Below are 15287 nucleotides of genomic sequence, written 5' to 3'. Positions count from 1 at the left end.
AAACAATGCACAAGAACTGAATGCATTTTTTACTTGTCTGGGAGATAAAAAATAAAAAAGTGCAGTTGTCCAGCAAATGCACACATGTTTAAAGAAGAAAGAAAGAAGAGGAAAAAATATATATACACAAAGGGCAAGGATGGGAAGCATCCAAGCTCAGAGGAGCAAGATGGTGCTGGCTATGGGCAGAAGCCAGCTGCCAGTAGCCAGGGGATGTGGTGGTGGGATGAAGCCACCTCCATCAGCCGTCCTCAGTTCACTCCAAGCATTTCATTCCGGTTTCAAGGGGATTTCTCCTTCACCTTTCATTCCCTCAATTATCGTTTTCTTTTTTCCATCCCCACCAGCCCATCCCAAACCCCTTGCCCACCCGTGATAAAAATCCAGAGGCAGGTGATGGATGCAGATGATGGAGGTTTGGGGCTCCTGGAGCTCAGCTTGGCCATGTGGATCCAGGCAGTCAATAGGACTCACAGAGGATCCCTCCTGGCTCTGCCCTTGTGCAGAGACATTGGCTTGCGGGTACAGCTGGTGTGAACAGAGAGGGATTTTCCAGTCGGAGGCCAAGGACCTGGGTAGGTGCAGATGGCCATAACCCAGAGGTGGGATTGGGATGGAGCCAACAAGGGAGGGGATGGGGAGAAGCCCTTCGCCTCAGGAAGGAGAAGAGGCTGAAACGATAAACACATTTGTTCTTGTCGTACAAAACCTGGGGGTATTTACAAGGGGGTCACGAGGCCCCGCTGCCACCGTGGGGTCCTCGGTCTCCAGCACGCCCCGCGCAGCTGGGGACCCGTGTGGGTGCCGAGCGGGGTCGGTGGCCCTCCCATGCGTAGTGATCACCCGCCGAGATGCCGCTGAGCTCCAGGCTCAGTCCTCCTTCCTGCAGGCTCCTCTGTGCCAAGCGGGTGCAGGCAGGGCGGCTCTGCCTGTGTGGCAGGCAGGGAGGACAGAGGGGCCAGCGTGCAGCCCCTGGGTGGCCTTAAATCAGGATCTCCACCATGTCAGACAGGTCTGGGGCTCTGGCAGTGGCCGAGCTCTCTGTAGAGAAAAAAGGTGAGAGGTGGAGGAGAGGTGAAGAGCATCCGCACGGCACCCACCCCACCAAAGGGCCCGCAGCAGGCTTACTGCTGGTCCAGCCTTCCCTCAAGATGTTCAAGAAAAAAGCTTGGCACCTTAAAAATAAAAAAGCAATGAGGATTGCAGGGATTCAAACCCACCAGACTCAAATGGGGCCTTTAAAATTACTTAAAACACCACTAACACTTGTGCAAAGCCCATCTCCTAGATGCCAAGCCCACATGCTGGAGCATTCCCAGCTCTCCCCTGTGCCATCCCCGGGGGACTCACCCAGCAAACCAGCCGGGCGCTCAGTGCCCTCGCCCTGGCCGCTGCTCTCAGCCGCCCCGTCTGTCTGCGTGCTGCCGTCCTTGCTGCCGTGCTTGGAGTGGGAGGGCAGGGGAAGCGCAGCAGGTGCTACTGCTCCTTCAGCGGTGGCTTTGCCTGCTGGAGGAGATGCCATTAGGGACTGCTGGCTCCTCCCAGCTGGTCCCTACGGCTCACCAGAGAAATCCCTCCTCCCCAAGCTCTCTACTTTCAAAACTGAAACCGCAGGGGAAATCGCAGGCAACTCCCTGCTGCTGAGGGAAGGCAGGGAGCAGGCAGGTGCCTCTATTTACCTGTGCTGCTATGGCAGCTGCTCTCGGCTAGCCGGTCGCTTTGGCCAGCCCCCGGCCAGCTCAGGGTGGTGGAGGCAGCAAAGATGGAAGGCACGGACTTGGCTGGCCGCAGGGAGCCCTGTAGGGCTTTGCTGGGGTCCCTCCGCGAGCGCTGCTGCAGGACCTTGATGACGGCATCCTTCTCCAGGATTTGGGCATGAAGGGCTTTTAACCTGGAGAGAAGAAGAGGGAGAAGCTGGGAGAGGAACCAGAGGGGGTGAGGAGGATGTGAGCACTGCCCAACCAGACCACGGCACAAGCTTGTTGGGGAAAATGCCTCCGATGAGGTGGGACTACCTGCTCTCCATCTCCTGGTGCTTGTGGCTGGCCAGGAGGAGGTCCTCGTTGAAGCTGCTGTTGGGGGAGTGCCGCGGGGAATGGCTGATGAGGGTGGTGTCCCGCTGGGCGGCCGCGGTGGCCGCAGCGTCCATGGCAAACTGCCGCATGGTGCACTCCTCCAGATACTTCTGCTCCCACTTGGTCATGTCAGCCTCCAGGGCCAGGATCTTCTCCTCCTTCTCCCTCAGCTGCTCAGAGAGCGTGTGGGCACTCAACTCCAGCATCCCCCTGCCTCCGGTGCCCGCCTGCCTCTGCAGCGGCAATAAAAAAGAAAAAATCCAAAAGAGAGGATGAGGAGGTGCTGGGAGGATGCAGCCCCCACTGTCGCCCACTGGCACCCACCGCCGTGGCTCGCCAGCACCCACCTGCTGAGCCCGCAGCATCTTCAGCTCCTGCTCCAGGCGGGTGCGGAGCCGCAGCTCAAGCTGCTCCCGCTTCTCACAGGCAGCCTGGAGCTGGCCCAGGGCTGCCTGCAGCCGCTCCACCTTCTCCACATAGGCCCGCTTCTTCCGCAACTCAGCCTCTGCCTTGGCCGCCCGTGCCTGGGCGCTGCCTAGTGCCTGCTCCAGCAGCTCTGCCCGTCGCCGCTGGTCCTCGTTGGCGCTGCGCAGCAGGGACACCTCCCGCTCCAGCTTCTCCTTCTCCTGCTGGTGCTCGTAGCCTGCAAAAGAGCTCCCAAGTCTCAGCCAAGGAGGCTTTGCCACCCCTTCGGCTGGTCCACGAAGCCCCATGGGGTCTCTTTGCTCCCCCAAACCTGACTGTGCCATCCCTCCATCAGCACACAAGGTATATGGGGGCCATGGGCACCACAGCTGCTCAGGTAGACGGCCAAAAGCCTCCATTTGCCATGCTCCAGCCCAAATTTTGGCTTGTGAAGGGTAAAAGCCGCTTGGCATTAATCCAGCCACTTTAGGGAAGGTGATGCGATTCCTCCCACATAACACCAACACTCTTTCTGCTAAAATAATGGATTTAGGTATATTTTCCCCCAAAAAAAGCCCAGGCCTGCACAGCTGCGAGACATAGGAGGGAGGAGGGAGAGAAGGGCCATACTGGTGTGGGGCGGGGGTGCGGGCTCGGTGCTGGAAGAGCCGGCAGGGCGGCAGGAATGCAGAGAATGCGGGTCACGCAGCCGGCCAGAGTCCAGCGCCAAGAGCAGCTCCATCATCCCCAGGGAAGGGCGAGAGCTGCTGCCTGCCACCCGCCGCCTCCTCCTCCAGCTGAAAGGGAACGCACTGAGCCCCACCGTCCTGCTCAGAGCCCCACTGTCCTGCTCACAGATGCCACAGGGAGCTGGGTGAGGACGGGCATCCCCCAGGACTTACTCTGTGCCAGGAGTTTGGCCACGCTGCCCTGGTTGCTCTCCTGGCTTTCTTGGGTCTTGCTGGCCAGCTGCTTGTTTGCTGATTCCAACCGCTCTGGTCCAAAGGCAATTAAACCCAATGAAGAGTTAAATACAAGATTTTGGCCGGGGGAAGTGAGAGAAGCCTGGCTTCCCGTGGGGGGGAAAGCTGGAGCACAGAGAGCACCCACAGAGATGGGAACACCAAGAGTCCCTCACCTTTCAGGTCCCGGTTGAAGTCCTGGAGCCGTCGCATCTCGCCATCTCTCTTGTTCCTCATGGCTTTCTCCAAGGCTTCCCGCTTGGAAGATGCCTGGACGAGGTTTTTGTAATCCTCAGAGATGCGCTGGATCTCGCTCTCCAGCTGGGGTGGAGAAAGGGACAGGCCGGGGTTAGATATTTGTGGAATGAGGAAAGAAAATGCTGGACAAAACTCACCCGGGTAGCTCAGCCCAACCTGAGCTGCCAGAGGAGCTCAGCGCACCCATGGGACCCTGCAGGCTGACCCCCAGCGCACATTTTGGGGAGGGAAACTAATTTTTTCTGCCTTTCTTCTCACAGAAGAGTCCCTCTGCGGGTTTTGGCTCTGCTGCAGCCTGGCCAGCAGGGAACAGCCACCCCTTGTACGTGGCTGCACAAAGGGCTTTCTGTGGTGGCTGGGGGGGGACAGGCAGAAGGAGGTGGTCACCAGAGAATGGGCTCCTTCTCCCCCGTCCCGGCTGCCACACGGCCAAAACGCAGCTGTTTGGAGGGGAACAAGCTGCTGGAGGGAGGGGGAGAAGGGATTAAAACACTAAAGGGGGTGAATTTTCACAGCAGCTGGTTGAGCATCCCCCTGGGTGGGTGGACGCGATGCCATGGCCGCAGTGCTGCCACCATTCCCTCACCTTCTGGATGCGGCTCGCCTTCTCAGCGCAGCTCTCCAGCTCCCGCCGCAGCTTCTCGCTCTCCCGCTGAAGCCTCTCGTTCTCCTGCAGGACTGCATCTGCCCGGGCCAGGTGGCTGCTGGCCGAGACCACCTGGGCACTCACCAGGGCCTCCACGCCAGCGGGACCCAGGGTGCCTGGGCACAGGGTGCTTGGTGGCGGCAGGAAAGCGGTGGGGAAGTGGGTGGGCAGCACCCTGCAGCAAGGGAGGAGAGGGACACTCAAGGAGCTTGGCAGGGTGGGACAGCACCTCCAGCATCCCACCGACCGCTCCAAATCCATGGGCCAAGCAGGTGTCGATGGCTTTGGGTGGCCCCAAAGTAGGAGGGAGGCTCCAGGAAGAACCCATCCTGCTTTTCAGAGCTCGGAAGCATTTACTTTCCAAAAGGAGCTCACCCGAGCACCCTCAAACATGAAATAAACCCCATCTCACAGCGATGCCTTGACCTAACAACTCCAGGACCTGGCTGGCGGGTCAGGATGGGCTCCCAGCCCCCCAGGCCCACCCTATTGCTGAGGATGCTGCAGATGGATGGCAGCTCGGCAAAGGATGCACCTCAGAAGCTGGCAGCGCTGCCCCTTTTCCTTGTTTTCTGGGCAAAATAAGGGCTCCTGGCATGGCTCCTCACCACCAAACTATCAATACATCCTCACTGTATTTGGAGGAGCAGAGCCAGCCTGGCCGCCCCTCACATGATCGCTCCAAGTTCCTCAACAACCCGCAGCCACCTCGAGTACCCCAAGTGGGGCAGCAGTGCATGGCCCGGCTCCGCTTCACTGCAGGCTGCCCGCCAAGGGCCTGCATTCCTGTGGGATGATATAGGAGCGAGGAAGAATAAACACATCTTCCTCATGGCTCCCCTTCCCCTCTTTGTTGCCTGGAAGGAGAAGGTTTTCCTGTCAGTGATGCTATCGCTCTCTGCCTGGATACGTTAGTAGGGCTGGGAGCAGCATTCATCCTCCTATTGAGCCTCCAATTCCTTCTTCCCATCGTTTTCCACACTGGAAGTAGTTGCTTCCAGCGTTCCCCAAATGCCAGGCCATGCCTGGACCTCCAGGCTCCCCAGACCTCTCTGTGGCCCTCTCTCAGAGATAACCTGGGGCTTTGCTGGAGGCACCAAGCTGCCAAAGGGAAGGGGAGAGCTGCCCAGTGCCGCTTACCACATCCACGAACCACCCAGCACCAGCCCAGGCTCAGCTTGGCAGCAATCCTACCACACCAGCAGCAAACTGGTGCTACACAGACATCCCCAGCTCCAGACCACGGGGTCGGTTTCCACGGAGCGGGGAGTGTGTTTGCTTTCTGCCCTGCCCCATACCTCTTCCACATTTAGCTGTTTGCTGAGCTGGTTCCACCTCCTAAATTAACCCCAAATTCCTCCCAGTGCATGGGGAGGGGGCAGGCTCCTCAGAGGCAGCTGAATTTTCATCACTGGTTGGAAAAACCCAACTGTGCTAGGGGAAACTGGGGAGAGGAGAGAACCAGAGGGGTCCCTGCAGACCCCTGCAGCCTGAGCCAGATCTGGCCCTGCAAGGACAAGGCGTTTGGCAATGCCTGCCCCCAGGCCCCCACTGCTCTCCGCATCCCGCATCTTCTGAGTGTCCATCCCAGCCGCTCCCAGGGCGCCCTGGCTGAGGCTGCAGGTTACCTGATGTCAGGATGCTGAAATCCAGGGCCTTCCCGGGAGCAGGGTTGGGGTTCAGCCAGGTAAGCGTCCTGGGAAGGGATGACATATGGATATTCCGGTGGGGGTCCCCGCAACTCTGGCCCCTCAGGATGCTGTCCTTGGAGGGCAGCGAGCTGGTGGTGGCGGGAGAGCTGGGGGTAGCTGTGGGAGGCACTGATGGGGCTCTGCGCTTTGGCCCCGTTCCTCTCCAGCGACACCTGCATCAGCCGCTCGCTCAGTGACCGCACGTGTCCATGCTTCAGGTCCTTCAGCCCCTCGTCGGGATGCCGGGTGCTGCTCTCAGCCCCGCGTGGACTGTTTTCACCCCGAATCCCCAAGCTGGCCCCTCCGGGCTGCTGCCTGCCCCGCTGCGAGGCGTAATACTGGGAATGCGCCTTGGCCTCCTCGTAGGTTGGGAGCTCTTCGCCTTTGTGCTGGGGCTGGCAGAGCCGATAGACGCTGTTCTCCAAGTAGATGTGGTCCGAGTGATGCTCCTGGCCCTGCGGCTCCTGCCGCGTGGATTGCTGCACCATTTGGCTCTCCTCCGGGCTAAGGCTCTCCAGGGAGGAGCGAGGGCTGCCAGCACCACCGGCACTGCCACCACCACGTAGGGCCTGCTGCTGGATGGCCAGCAGCGTGCGGTTCTCTGCGAGGTTCCCATAGCGCAGCTGCTCCTGGATCAGGCGGTGCAGGACCGTCCCATTCGAGTCCTCCACTGTCCTCATCTCCATCCACGCCGTTGGCAAAGCCACGTTTCCACCCGAGAAGGGCGTCCCCAGGGACCTTAGTAGCAACTGGCCACGCCAAGGCACCTGCATGGGGAAAAGAGGGGATAACTGGGAACCAGCCGAGACCCTGACGGACAAGGATTTGTTTTCCGGCGATCCTGCTCGGCACGTTGGCAGGCTGGCCGGGACGTGCCGGCCGGCTGGGAGCCCGTGGCGGCGGTGGGAGGGTGGATGCAGCCTTGCCGCTGCTGTGGCTGGGCACCGACGCTCTCATCATGCCCATGGTCGGGGCTGGCTCCGGGGGGCCGGGGCCGGCTCGGGGTTTTGGGCTGGCTCCGGGGCTGGCTCCTCACGGACCCGGGAATTCCCCCCGCAGGGACCGGCGCTGCCTCGCGGGCCGGAGATGGGGAACGAGGCGCCCCCGGGGGACCAAGCACGGAGGCACCGGGAAGGCGGGCAGGACCACCCCCGCTGCCGCCCCCGCAGCCAGGAGAAGCCGAGCCGGCCTCACACGGAGGTCCCGGTGCCGGTGGGAGCCCCGCCGGAGGGGCACTTACCGGGGCATGGCGGAGCGGGACGGCGGCGGTGCTGCCCTGGGAGCGCGGCGGCGGCACTGGGCGTCCCGCCGACAGCGGGGGCCGGCCCGGGCGCTGCTATGCCCGGAATGCGGGACCGGACCCGCCCGCTCCGCCTCGCCCCGCCCCGCCCCGCCGGGGCCGCTGCCGGCAGGGGGAGCGCCGGCGGCACGGCACCGGCACAAACACCAACACTCCCAGAGGCAGCGGCAGCGGCAGCGGCACCGGCACCAGTACCGACACCCACACCCACACCGGCACCGGCACCAGAACCCACACACCCACACTGACACCAACACCCACACCCACAGTGGGACCGACACCAGCACTGGAACTGGCACTGGCACCGCACCGGCACCAACACCAGCACCCACACAGGCACCCACACCAGCACCAACACTGGCACTGGCACCCACAACCACACCAGCACTAACACTAACACTGGCATCAACACCGGCACCAGCACCCCCACCCGCACTGGTACCAATAGCGGCACCAGCACCCACACTGGCACCAACACTGTTACCAGCACCCACACCAACACCAGGACCAACACCGGCACTAGCACCAACACCGACATCCACATTGACACTGTCACTTGCACCCACACCCACATCAGCACTGGTGCTAGCACCAGCACCCACACCAGCACCGGCACCAACACCAGCACCAACACTGACACGGGGGTCATGGGGCAGCTGCAGCTGGCCTGGGCTGGTGGCTTCAGAGCCCCGTGGAGGGAACAGGACATGCACTCCCTCTTCCCCCCCACCCCCCCAAATCACCCCAAAACTCACCCAGGGCTTTTCCCGCACCCACCGGAGCCCACCGGCACCATGAGCCCCAGGGATGTCACTCCCAGCCCTGCATGTTGTCAGGGAGCTGGCAGCTGCTGGGGCCGCGGGGGGCAGCAAGATCTGCCCGCCAGCTGGCTGGGAGCATAAATCTTCCCAGTTACCAGCAGCTTGGAGAGACGTGCCATTGTCTTCAGGACCAACCCAGGCCCACAAAAAGCCGCTGGCCCTGTCTGCTCTGCCCTCACATCGCCCCCTCCTCATATCCCCCTGGCTGGGGGATGTCGGCTGGCTGCAAGCACAGCCATCCCTGCCAGCTCTTGCCTGTCGGGTGCTGGGTTCGACACCTTTGGGTATCCCCTGCTTCTCTCCCAGCCTCAGTTTCCCTCCTCAGGCAGACGCTGTTCACAGCAGGGCCATGGGTCACAACAGGGCTTGGCCACCCAGCACACAAGGGGCTGAAGGAAGCCACCAGGGACAAAAATCCTTTTTGACTTTCAACACCAAAGAGCCCCAGCTCACCTTCAAGGGGGACACCAAGAACCCCCAAGCCCAAAGCAGAGAAACACAAGCCCCGTCTCAGCCCTGAGTGCCCATGGCTGCTGGTGCGGAGCCCAAAGCCGGGGCTGCCTGTGAGGCCCCGAGACGGCAGATGGCTGGAGGAGAGGCGGCGGCAGCGGAAAGGCAGGTGCAGAGGAAAAATTGCTAATTAGCTCCAGGACATTAAGCTCCTATTCTTGCAAGAGGGATCTTGGCATCTTCCGACCAGCGGAGACCCAGGAGGCAGGTCTGGCGGGGGGACACACGGTGGTCTCCAGCCTCAACTCCTAGCTTTGTTGCTTCTGGTGGTGTGAAATCCACCCCATCCCACCCTGGTATCACCCCTAGGCCACGCCAAGCGCCCCAAAAGCCATGGGATGCTGCAGGCACAGCTCTCTCCCTCTGGGTTTTCCTCTAAAAAATGGGGGAAAAAAGTAAATCCCTGACATAGAGCAGGTAACAGGCTTAAAGGCAGCAAGAGAAATTGCAAGGGGAGGAATCGGTGCTTGGAGGAAGAGGAGTGCCATGTTACAGACCCAAAGATGAAGAACACAGCTCTGGCGTGGTCAACCTGGATTCAGGCTTAACAAGGCCTTACAGTATCGCCACACAGGCAGGTCCTGAGCCTGTTCTTAGTGCCTGGAAGCTCATCAAACCATAACAGGACTCAAACCCCAAGATTTTTCAGCCCAGTTTTACCAGTGACAAGTCACATCCACCCAGCTGGAGTTTCAGAGGTGGGAATCGGCCCCAGCCCCATGGGCATCGTGGAGACCTTGAAACCCTGGTGAGGGTCTACCCCTTTGTGGGCAGGAGAGAAGGGTACCGCTCTTGTCCCTGCCCCCCCAAGCACATGCTGAGCCTGGAAACACCAGCACCAGGCAGAAGGATGGATGGACAGATGGATGGCTACCAAGCCTGGTGGCAGCACCTCCAGAGGGACCCGTCTGTGGCTCTCCCCTGCTGTTTCCCAAGGGGACAGGACGACCCACCCTGAGCCCCAAGAGAGCCAGCCCAGCTCTCCTGGCTCATATGTCAGCCTTATCTATGCCTGCGTCATCCCTCTTCCCTTCCTATCTCAACACTGCTCTATTTTTGGCAGCAGGAAACCCCTCCTGGGCTGATAACACCCCTTTGGAAAGTGATGTGAAGAGTTTCCTCTTTTTCCTTCTGATGCTGGAGGTTAAAAAGCCTCAGACTTTTTGTTTCCCCCTGGAGGAGGTGAAATAGCAGCCGGCAGCCACATGTCAGGCTGGACCCGTGGGCAGCAGGCAGCGGTGGGGGCACTATGGTGGGCTGCCTCCATGGACCCTCTGCAGGTGGAAGAGTGTGGGTGGAAAGCCCAGCTGGGGCCGTGCCGTGGGGCAGGGACTCATGGCTCCAGCTGGATCCACAGGATCAGCAGATGAGCGCAGGTGCCGGTGTCCCGGGCTCCCCGGGTGACATACAGCTCCGCAATGCATAACCCTCCCACTGACCTCACCACCGAGCCTTATCGGCGAGGCCGATAAGCCAAGAAAATACTTGCAGGATGAGATCACCTCAGCTGTCTTCGTGGCTCCCAAAACACCTCAGCCGTGCCAAGCCTGGACAACCAGGGTGTTGTGGGCAGCTGAAGGTGCCTGCGATGGACGGGAGGTTTGCAGCCGGCTTTAGGCTGAGCTCAGCACATCTCCCGGGGCAATTGTTACAGCAGTGAGAGCATACCCCAGCCGCTGAGACCCGCTGCTGGGCTGCGGGATGCTGAACTTCCCAAACTGCTCCATGGGGATTTGCCCTGCAAGGCTTCCTCCAGGTACCTGCTTCTCTCCCAGGCTCCCAATTCAAAGTGCAACTAGGTGGGAAGGAGAGCTGGAGCTGAAGGAATCACACAAGTGCCTTTCCTATAGTTCCCCAGTGACAGGATCCATGCAGGGTGCATGGCAGGCAGTCTCATTGGAAAGAAGGACATCCCCACAGGCTGCTGTCCCCCGAGACACGGCTCCACCACTGGAAGAGGGCAGGACCACCTGCCATGCAGCTGGGATATCCCAAAACCATCACTTCAGTAACACAGGGGACATCCCCACTTCCCAGCAAGGGTACTTTTGTCACAGTTCTCCATCAATCAGATACCCAGGGAGTTAACACCACAGGTGTGTTCACAAAGCCCCTTTTTAGGAATTTGGGGAGGGGAGAAGCATGGCTGGAAACCCCTGGGCGGCTGTGAGCATGATGCAGTCAAGGTGTCTTCTGCAATGCCACAGCTTCACCCTCCTGGCCATCGCCACCTCCGGCTCTGGCAGCTGCTCAGCAAGACCAAAACCAATTCCTGGTGGCAGGGACAGCCCCAAGCCTTGTCCAGCCTTTGGGAAGCTGTCAGTGCAGGAGCTCGGCAAGCAGGCAGCATGGGTCAAACCCCAATGTAAAGGGCAAGGTAGGAAAGGCGAGGGACAATGTGCAAAATTGTGACAAAGCCACGTGGCCATCAGAAAGGGGCCGGGACCCTTCTCCTCCTCCTCTTCTCTGCGCTTTAAACAGCCTGAGTCATTTCCATTCCTGGATGTTAAATTGTCCTTTTCTGCTTTCCTTTATTTCCCTGTTTCCTGAAAGGGGCTTGTTGTTCCTGACCTGCTGGCGCCGGTGTGGTGGGACCCGGGGCTTTGGTTTCAGTCACCGACATCCGCCGAGGAGATGCCAGCAAGAACAAAGGTGGAGCGTGGCTGCCTGCTGGGGCCCAGCAAGATGTTGGGAGCCACCAGACCCCAGGGGATGTGGCTCAGCATTTCCATAGCAAAGCCCTTCGCTGTCCTTCGGCCAAGTTCTCACATCAGAGGCGTTTTCACTCTTTCTTGAGAAATGCAAAGCACTGGGTGCAATTTCCTCCCTGTGGGAGGGCTGGCAGGGACACACACATACAAACACATGGCATCGAGGGGAGAGGGGGCAGCTCCATCCCCTGCCCTAGTGCTGACCGGGAGCATGGGGTGACACAGTGCCACTGGGGAAATTGCCACAGGCAGGTGGCCACGGGCAGCATCCCCTCATTGGCCACATTTGCACACTTGTCTCTGCTCCGGAGCATCTTCAGGTTGACGTAGCCTCCTTGTCCATACCCGCTACCCACAGCCAAGCCAGGGATCAGCACTCTAATTTGGAGTCACCACCTGCAAAAGGAGGGGGGTAGCACCCAGAAGGGCAGAGGGCCACTAGCCACCCCGCTGCCCATCGCTCTTTTGTGATGAAAATAAAAGCACCCACCTGGATCCCTAAGGAAGCTTTGCATCTTCCCAGCTGTGAAGATAACCTGCCATGGACACAGCCAGGGCAAAATTAGCTCAGCATTGCTTCTCCCAAACAGAGAAGTGAGAATTATCCACCCTGGAAGAGCAGCCCTGGCCAAGTCATGCTGGGGTGGTTGGGGGAGAGAAAAGGGCTGTTCACTCTTGTGCCTAGTGATGATGCTTTACAGAGCAGGCTGCCAAATAGCTGTCTTCAATGCATGGACAGGCTATGTGAAGTACGAAGTGGGAAGGAGAGCATTGGGCAGGGGTTGTTCTTCATTTCAGTATCCCAAACACAGCAGGAACTTGTCACCTTCTTGCTGCTTCACCTGCCTCCTGCCTGCCCTGGTCAGTCCAGAGGGATTTAGGCCACTCTCCGGGAGGAATTTGGGTCAGGGTGTACAGGATCCCAAATCCTAGCCCGTGCTGTCAAGCTTTACTTGGAGGTGCTCCCACCTCGAGGTGTTACCCACAGGAGGAAAGCAAATGGGTAACACAAGGGCAGGTGTGTCGGATAGCAGTAGCCTGGGAGCATCCCTTTTATTCTGGGTACCACGGCATGGTTTGGGGTACACCCTCTGGGGCAGCCATGGTGGGCACCAAGCTCCTAGGGTGAGCGTGGTGTTCCTGTCCTGCCGGGAAAGGGCTCCACCACGGAGTGGGACATCAAATTAGGCACTTCATTGGCAGTGGCACATCCGATGGCTCCAGCAGGAGAGGAGGGAGCGTATCTACACCCGAGCCCTGCAGCTTCCTGGAGCAGCTCCCGCTGGGTCCCAGCCACCATCTGCCCTTTGCTCAGAAGCAGCAGGAGATATGGATTTGGAGCGAAGACTTTGCTTTCCCCATTCTCTGGTGACAGCAGAAGCACCAGACGCTACTTGGACCTCCGGGCGAATCAATGCCTGGTGCAAGGAGTGTGTCCTGGTGCACCCATATCTGTGGCCATCTCTCTTGCATGTGAGGGAGACAGCTGTGTGGGATCTTGGAGCTGAATCCACAGCCCTGTTTGCTGTTTCATCAGCTCCTCTGCAGAAGTGAGAGTCATTTTCATACAGCAGCTTGCCACCAGGAATAAGGGAGACAGCAGCCACCAAGCAACCTGCTTTTAAATTTTCATGCAAATATTGAATAACAAAAGCAGACAGGAGAAAGACCAGGTGTTCTCCCAAAGCCCTCACCATGCTCCTCCCCCAACAGACCTTCTCAGGGCAGCTAGGCTGGTCTTTTTAGCCAGCAACAGGTTTCTAACTGCCTGAGAAATTGTAAAGACAAACTTTGTTTTGCAGAATATGGAATACAGAGTGGGAAAGATGGATGGATGGACGGATGAATGGAAAGAAAGAAGCAAGGAAGATGGTATCTTCTTTTTCCCTCCATTTAAATGTCATAGAGGTAATAAAGTCACATCAGTACACTAAATAAATGGCCAAACTCTTTGAAGCTCTGCTGATGCCTCCATTTCTTCAGGGGCTGCTCAGCTATCATGAAAGGAGGCGATGGGTATGAGCACTTCTCAACGGAAAGAAGTGTCAAGGGAAAGGCACTGCGATGAAGTGCAGAGCAGGGCAAAGAGGGTGAGGAGGGATGCACCAGAGGTCCACCATGCCATGCCTGCAAAAGAAGGGAAGAGGAAGGTCAGCAGAATTTCTGTCACCTTGAGGTTTTCCAGGGTGGTGGCTGTCCCTTGGGGAGAGACAGCCTGCCTCCAAGCATCCCTGGGGGGAAAGAGAAGCCCTGCAGACCAGGCTCGGTGGTGTTATTGCTGCCTCTCCTCATAGGTCAGATTAAAATATTACCGCTCATTGTGGAACGCTGCAGGAGCTGGCTGGCTTGTACCGTGTCTAATGAAGTTTTGTTGTGCAATGAGAACCAGCACCGGCGTAGGCAGCTCGTCACAGTGCGGAGATGAATCACACAGCTCTGTGGCAGAGCATCCCCCCAAACAGAGGGGTGGGCGTCCCTCCACCGGATGGCAATGGGCTTCCCAGGTTCCCTGCTGCTCTCCCTGTGAAGTCCAAAGCTGACAATGGTGTTTTCAGCATCTCTGAGCTTTGGAGCCACAAAGGCTTGGGAGAGTCACTGGATCTGCCCCTGAAACTCTTGGAGTTGTTCATGGTTTTCCTGGGAGATGTGGATAATGTGGCTGGGATGGGAGGGTGTCACTGCAGTGGTCAGCACATCCACTCCGGTGAAGTTAGAAATCGTTGCCCCATTGCACCCGTAGAGACATGGAGCTCTCAAAAATATACATTTCCTACAAACCTTGATGAATGTCCTCCTCAGGGCATTGGCCATGCCCTCAGGGACAGCAGAAACTGCACATGGTGGGTAAAGGAGGGAGGGAAGGGAGTGGGAGAGGTCAGGATCACAGAACAGCCCAGGTTGGAAGGGACCTGGACCAGGCTTTCATGAGAAAGGGAGCCTAGCTGAGATCATCTAGCACCCTGGCCAGTCTCATCTTAAAAACCTCCAGCAATGGGGACTCCACTACATCCCTGGGGAAGTTGTTCCAGTGAATGATTGTTCTCACTATAAAAAAATTCTTTCTTATGTTGAGATGAAACCTCTCCTGGTGTAACTTGTATGCATTGCCTCGTGTCTTCTCCACGTGGCTTTTTGTGAAGAGAGCACCTCTGTCCTCTTTGTAGCTGCTCTTGAAGTACTGGAATACTGTGATGAGTCCCCCTAAGCCTTCACTTCTCCGGGGAGTTACGACTCAACTCCTTCAAGCTTTCCTCATAGGGCAGGTTCTCCAGACCTTTAGACCATCTTTGTGGCCCTTCTTTGGACCCTCTCCTGTCTGTCCATGCCTTTTTTGAAATGGGGGGAAGAGTGCTGGACACAGCACCCCAGGTGTGGCCTGACAAGCACTGAGTGGGATGATCACTTCTCTGTCTCTGCTAGTAATGCCCCTGCAGATGCAGCCCAGGATCTGACTTGCCTTTGTTGCTGCAGCAGTTCCCAGCTGACTCCTGTTCAGCCCATTGTCCACCAAGATCACCAGGTCCCTTTCCGCAAGCTCCCCAGACACACAGGTCCCAGCCTGTACTGGGTTCTTGGGTTATGTCATCCCAGGAGCAGGACTCTGCACTTGTCTTCATTAAGCTTCATTCAGTTCTTGCTAGTCTGCTTTTCCAGCTGCTCCAGGTCTCTCTGTAAGATGGCTCTCCCTTCTGACATGTCCACCTCACCACCCGGTTTGATGTCATCAGCAGACTTAGTGAGGGTGCCTTCAATCCCATCATCCAGATAATTTACGAAGATCTTGAACAGCCTGAGGTCCAGTATCTATCCATGGGGAACCCCGCTTGTGACAGGCTGCCAGCTGGAGTCAAAACCATGGCTCTCCACCCTGTAAGCACAGCCTGTGAGCCGATTTCCTACCCATCTCG

At 58.4% G+C, this 15287-nt stretch overlaps 1 protein-coding gene across 3 annotated transcripts; it reads right to left on the bottom strand.

The window, feature by feature from the left end:
- Positions 1–982: 982 nt before the first annotated feature.
- On the bottom strand, positions 983–6717 carry AMOTL2 (angiomotin like 2). Of its 3 annotated transcripts, none has more exons than XM_086467898.1 (9): positions 5975–6717; positions 4287–4521; positions 3619–3763; positions 3383–3475; positions 2423–2718; positions 2016–2308; positions 1680–1891; positions 1351–1545; positions 983–1041 (listed from the first exon to the last, which is right to left on the bottom strand). In XM_086467898.1, the coding sequence occupies exons 1-9, from the start codon at positions 6715–6717 to the stop codon at positions 983–985; spliced, it is 2271 nt and encodes a 756-aa protein (XP_086324024.1). The 3 variants fall into 3 exon arrangements, with proteins under 3 accessions (XP_086324024.1, XP_086324025.1, XP_086324026.1); XM_086467899.1 differs by having other exon boundaries at positions 1351–1506; XM_086467900.1 differs by having other exon boundaries at positions 1351–1503.
- Between the last annotated feature and the right edge of the window lie 8570 nt (positions 6718–15287).

Source organism: Leptosomus discolor, chromosome 7 (assembly GCF_034619465.1).
Source record: "Leptosomus discolor isolate bLepDis1 chromosome 7, bLepDis1.hap2, whole genome shotgun sequence".
NCBI lineage: Eukaryota > Metazoa > Chordata > Aves > Leptosomiformes > Leptosomidae > Leptosomus > Leptosomus discolor.
Note: the sequence above shows the minus strand (reverse complement) of the source record. Positions and strands in the feature narration are given on the sequence as shown.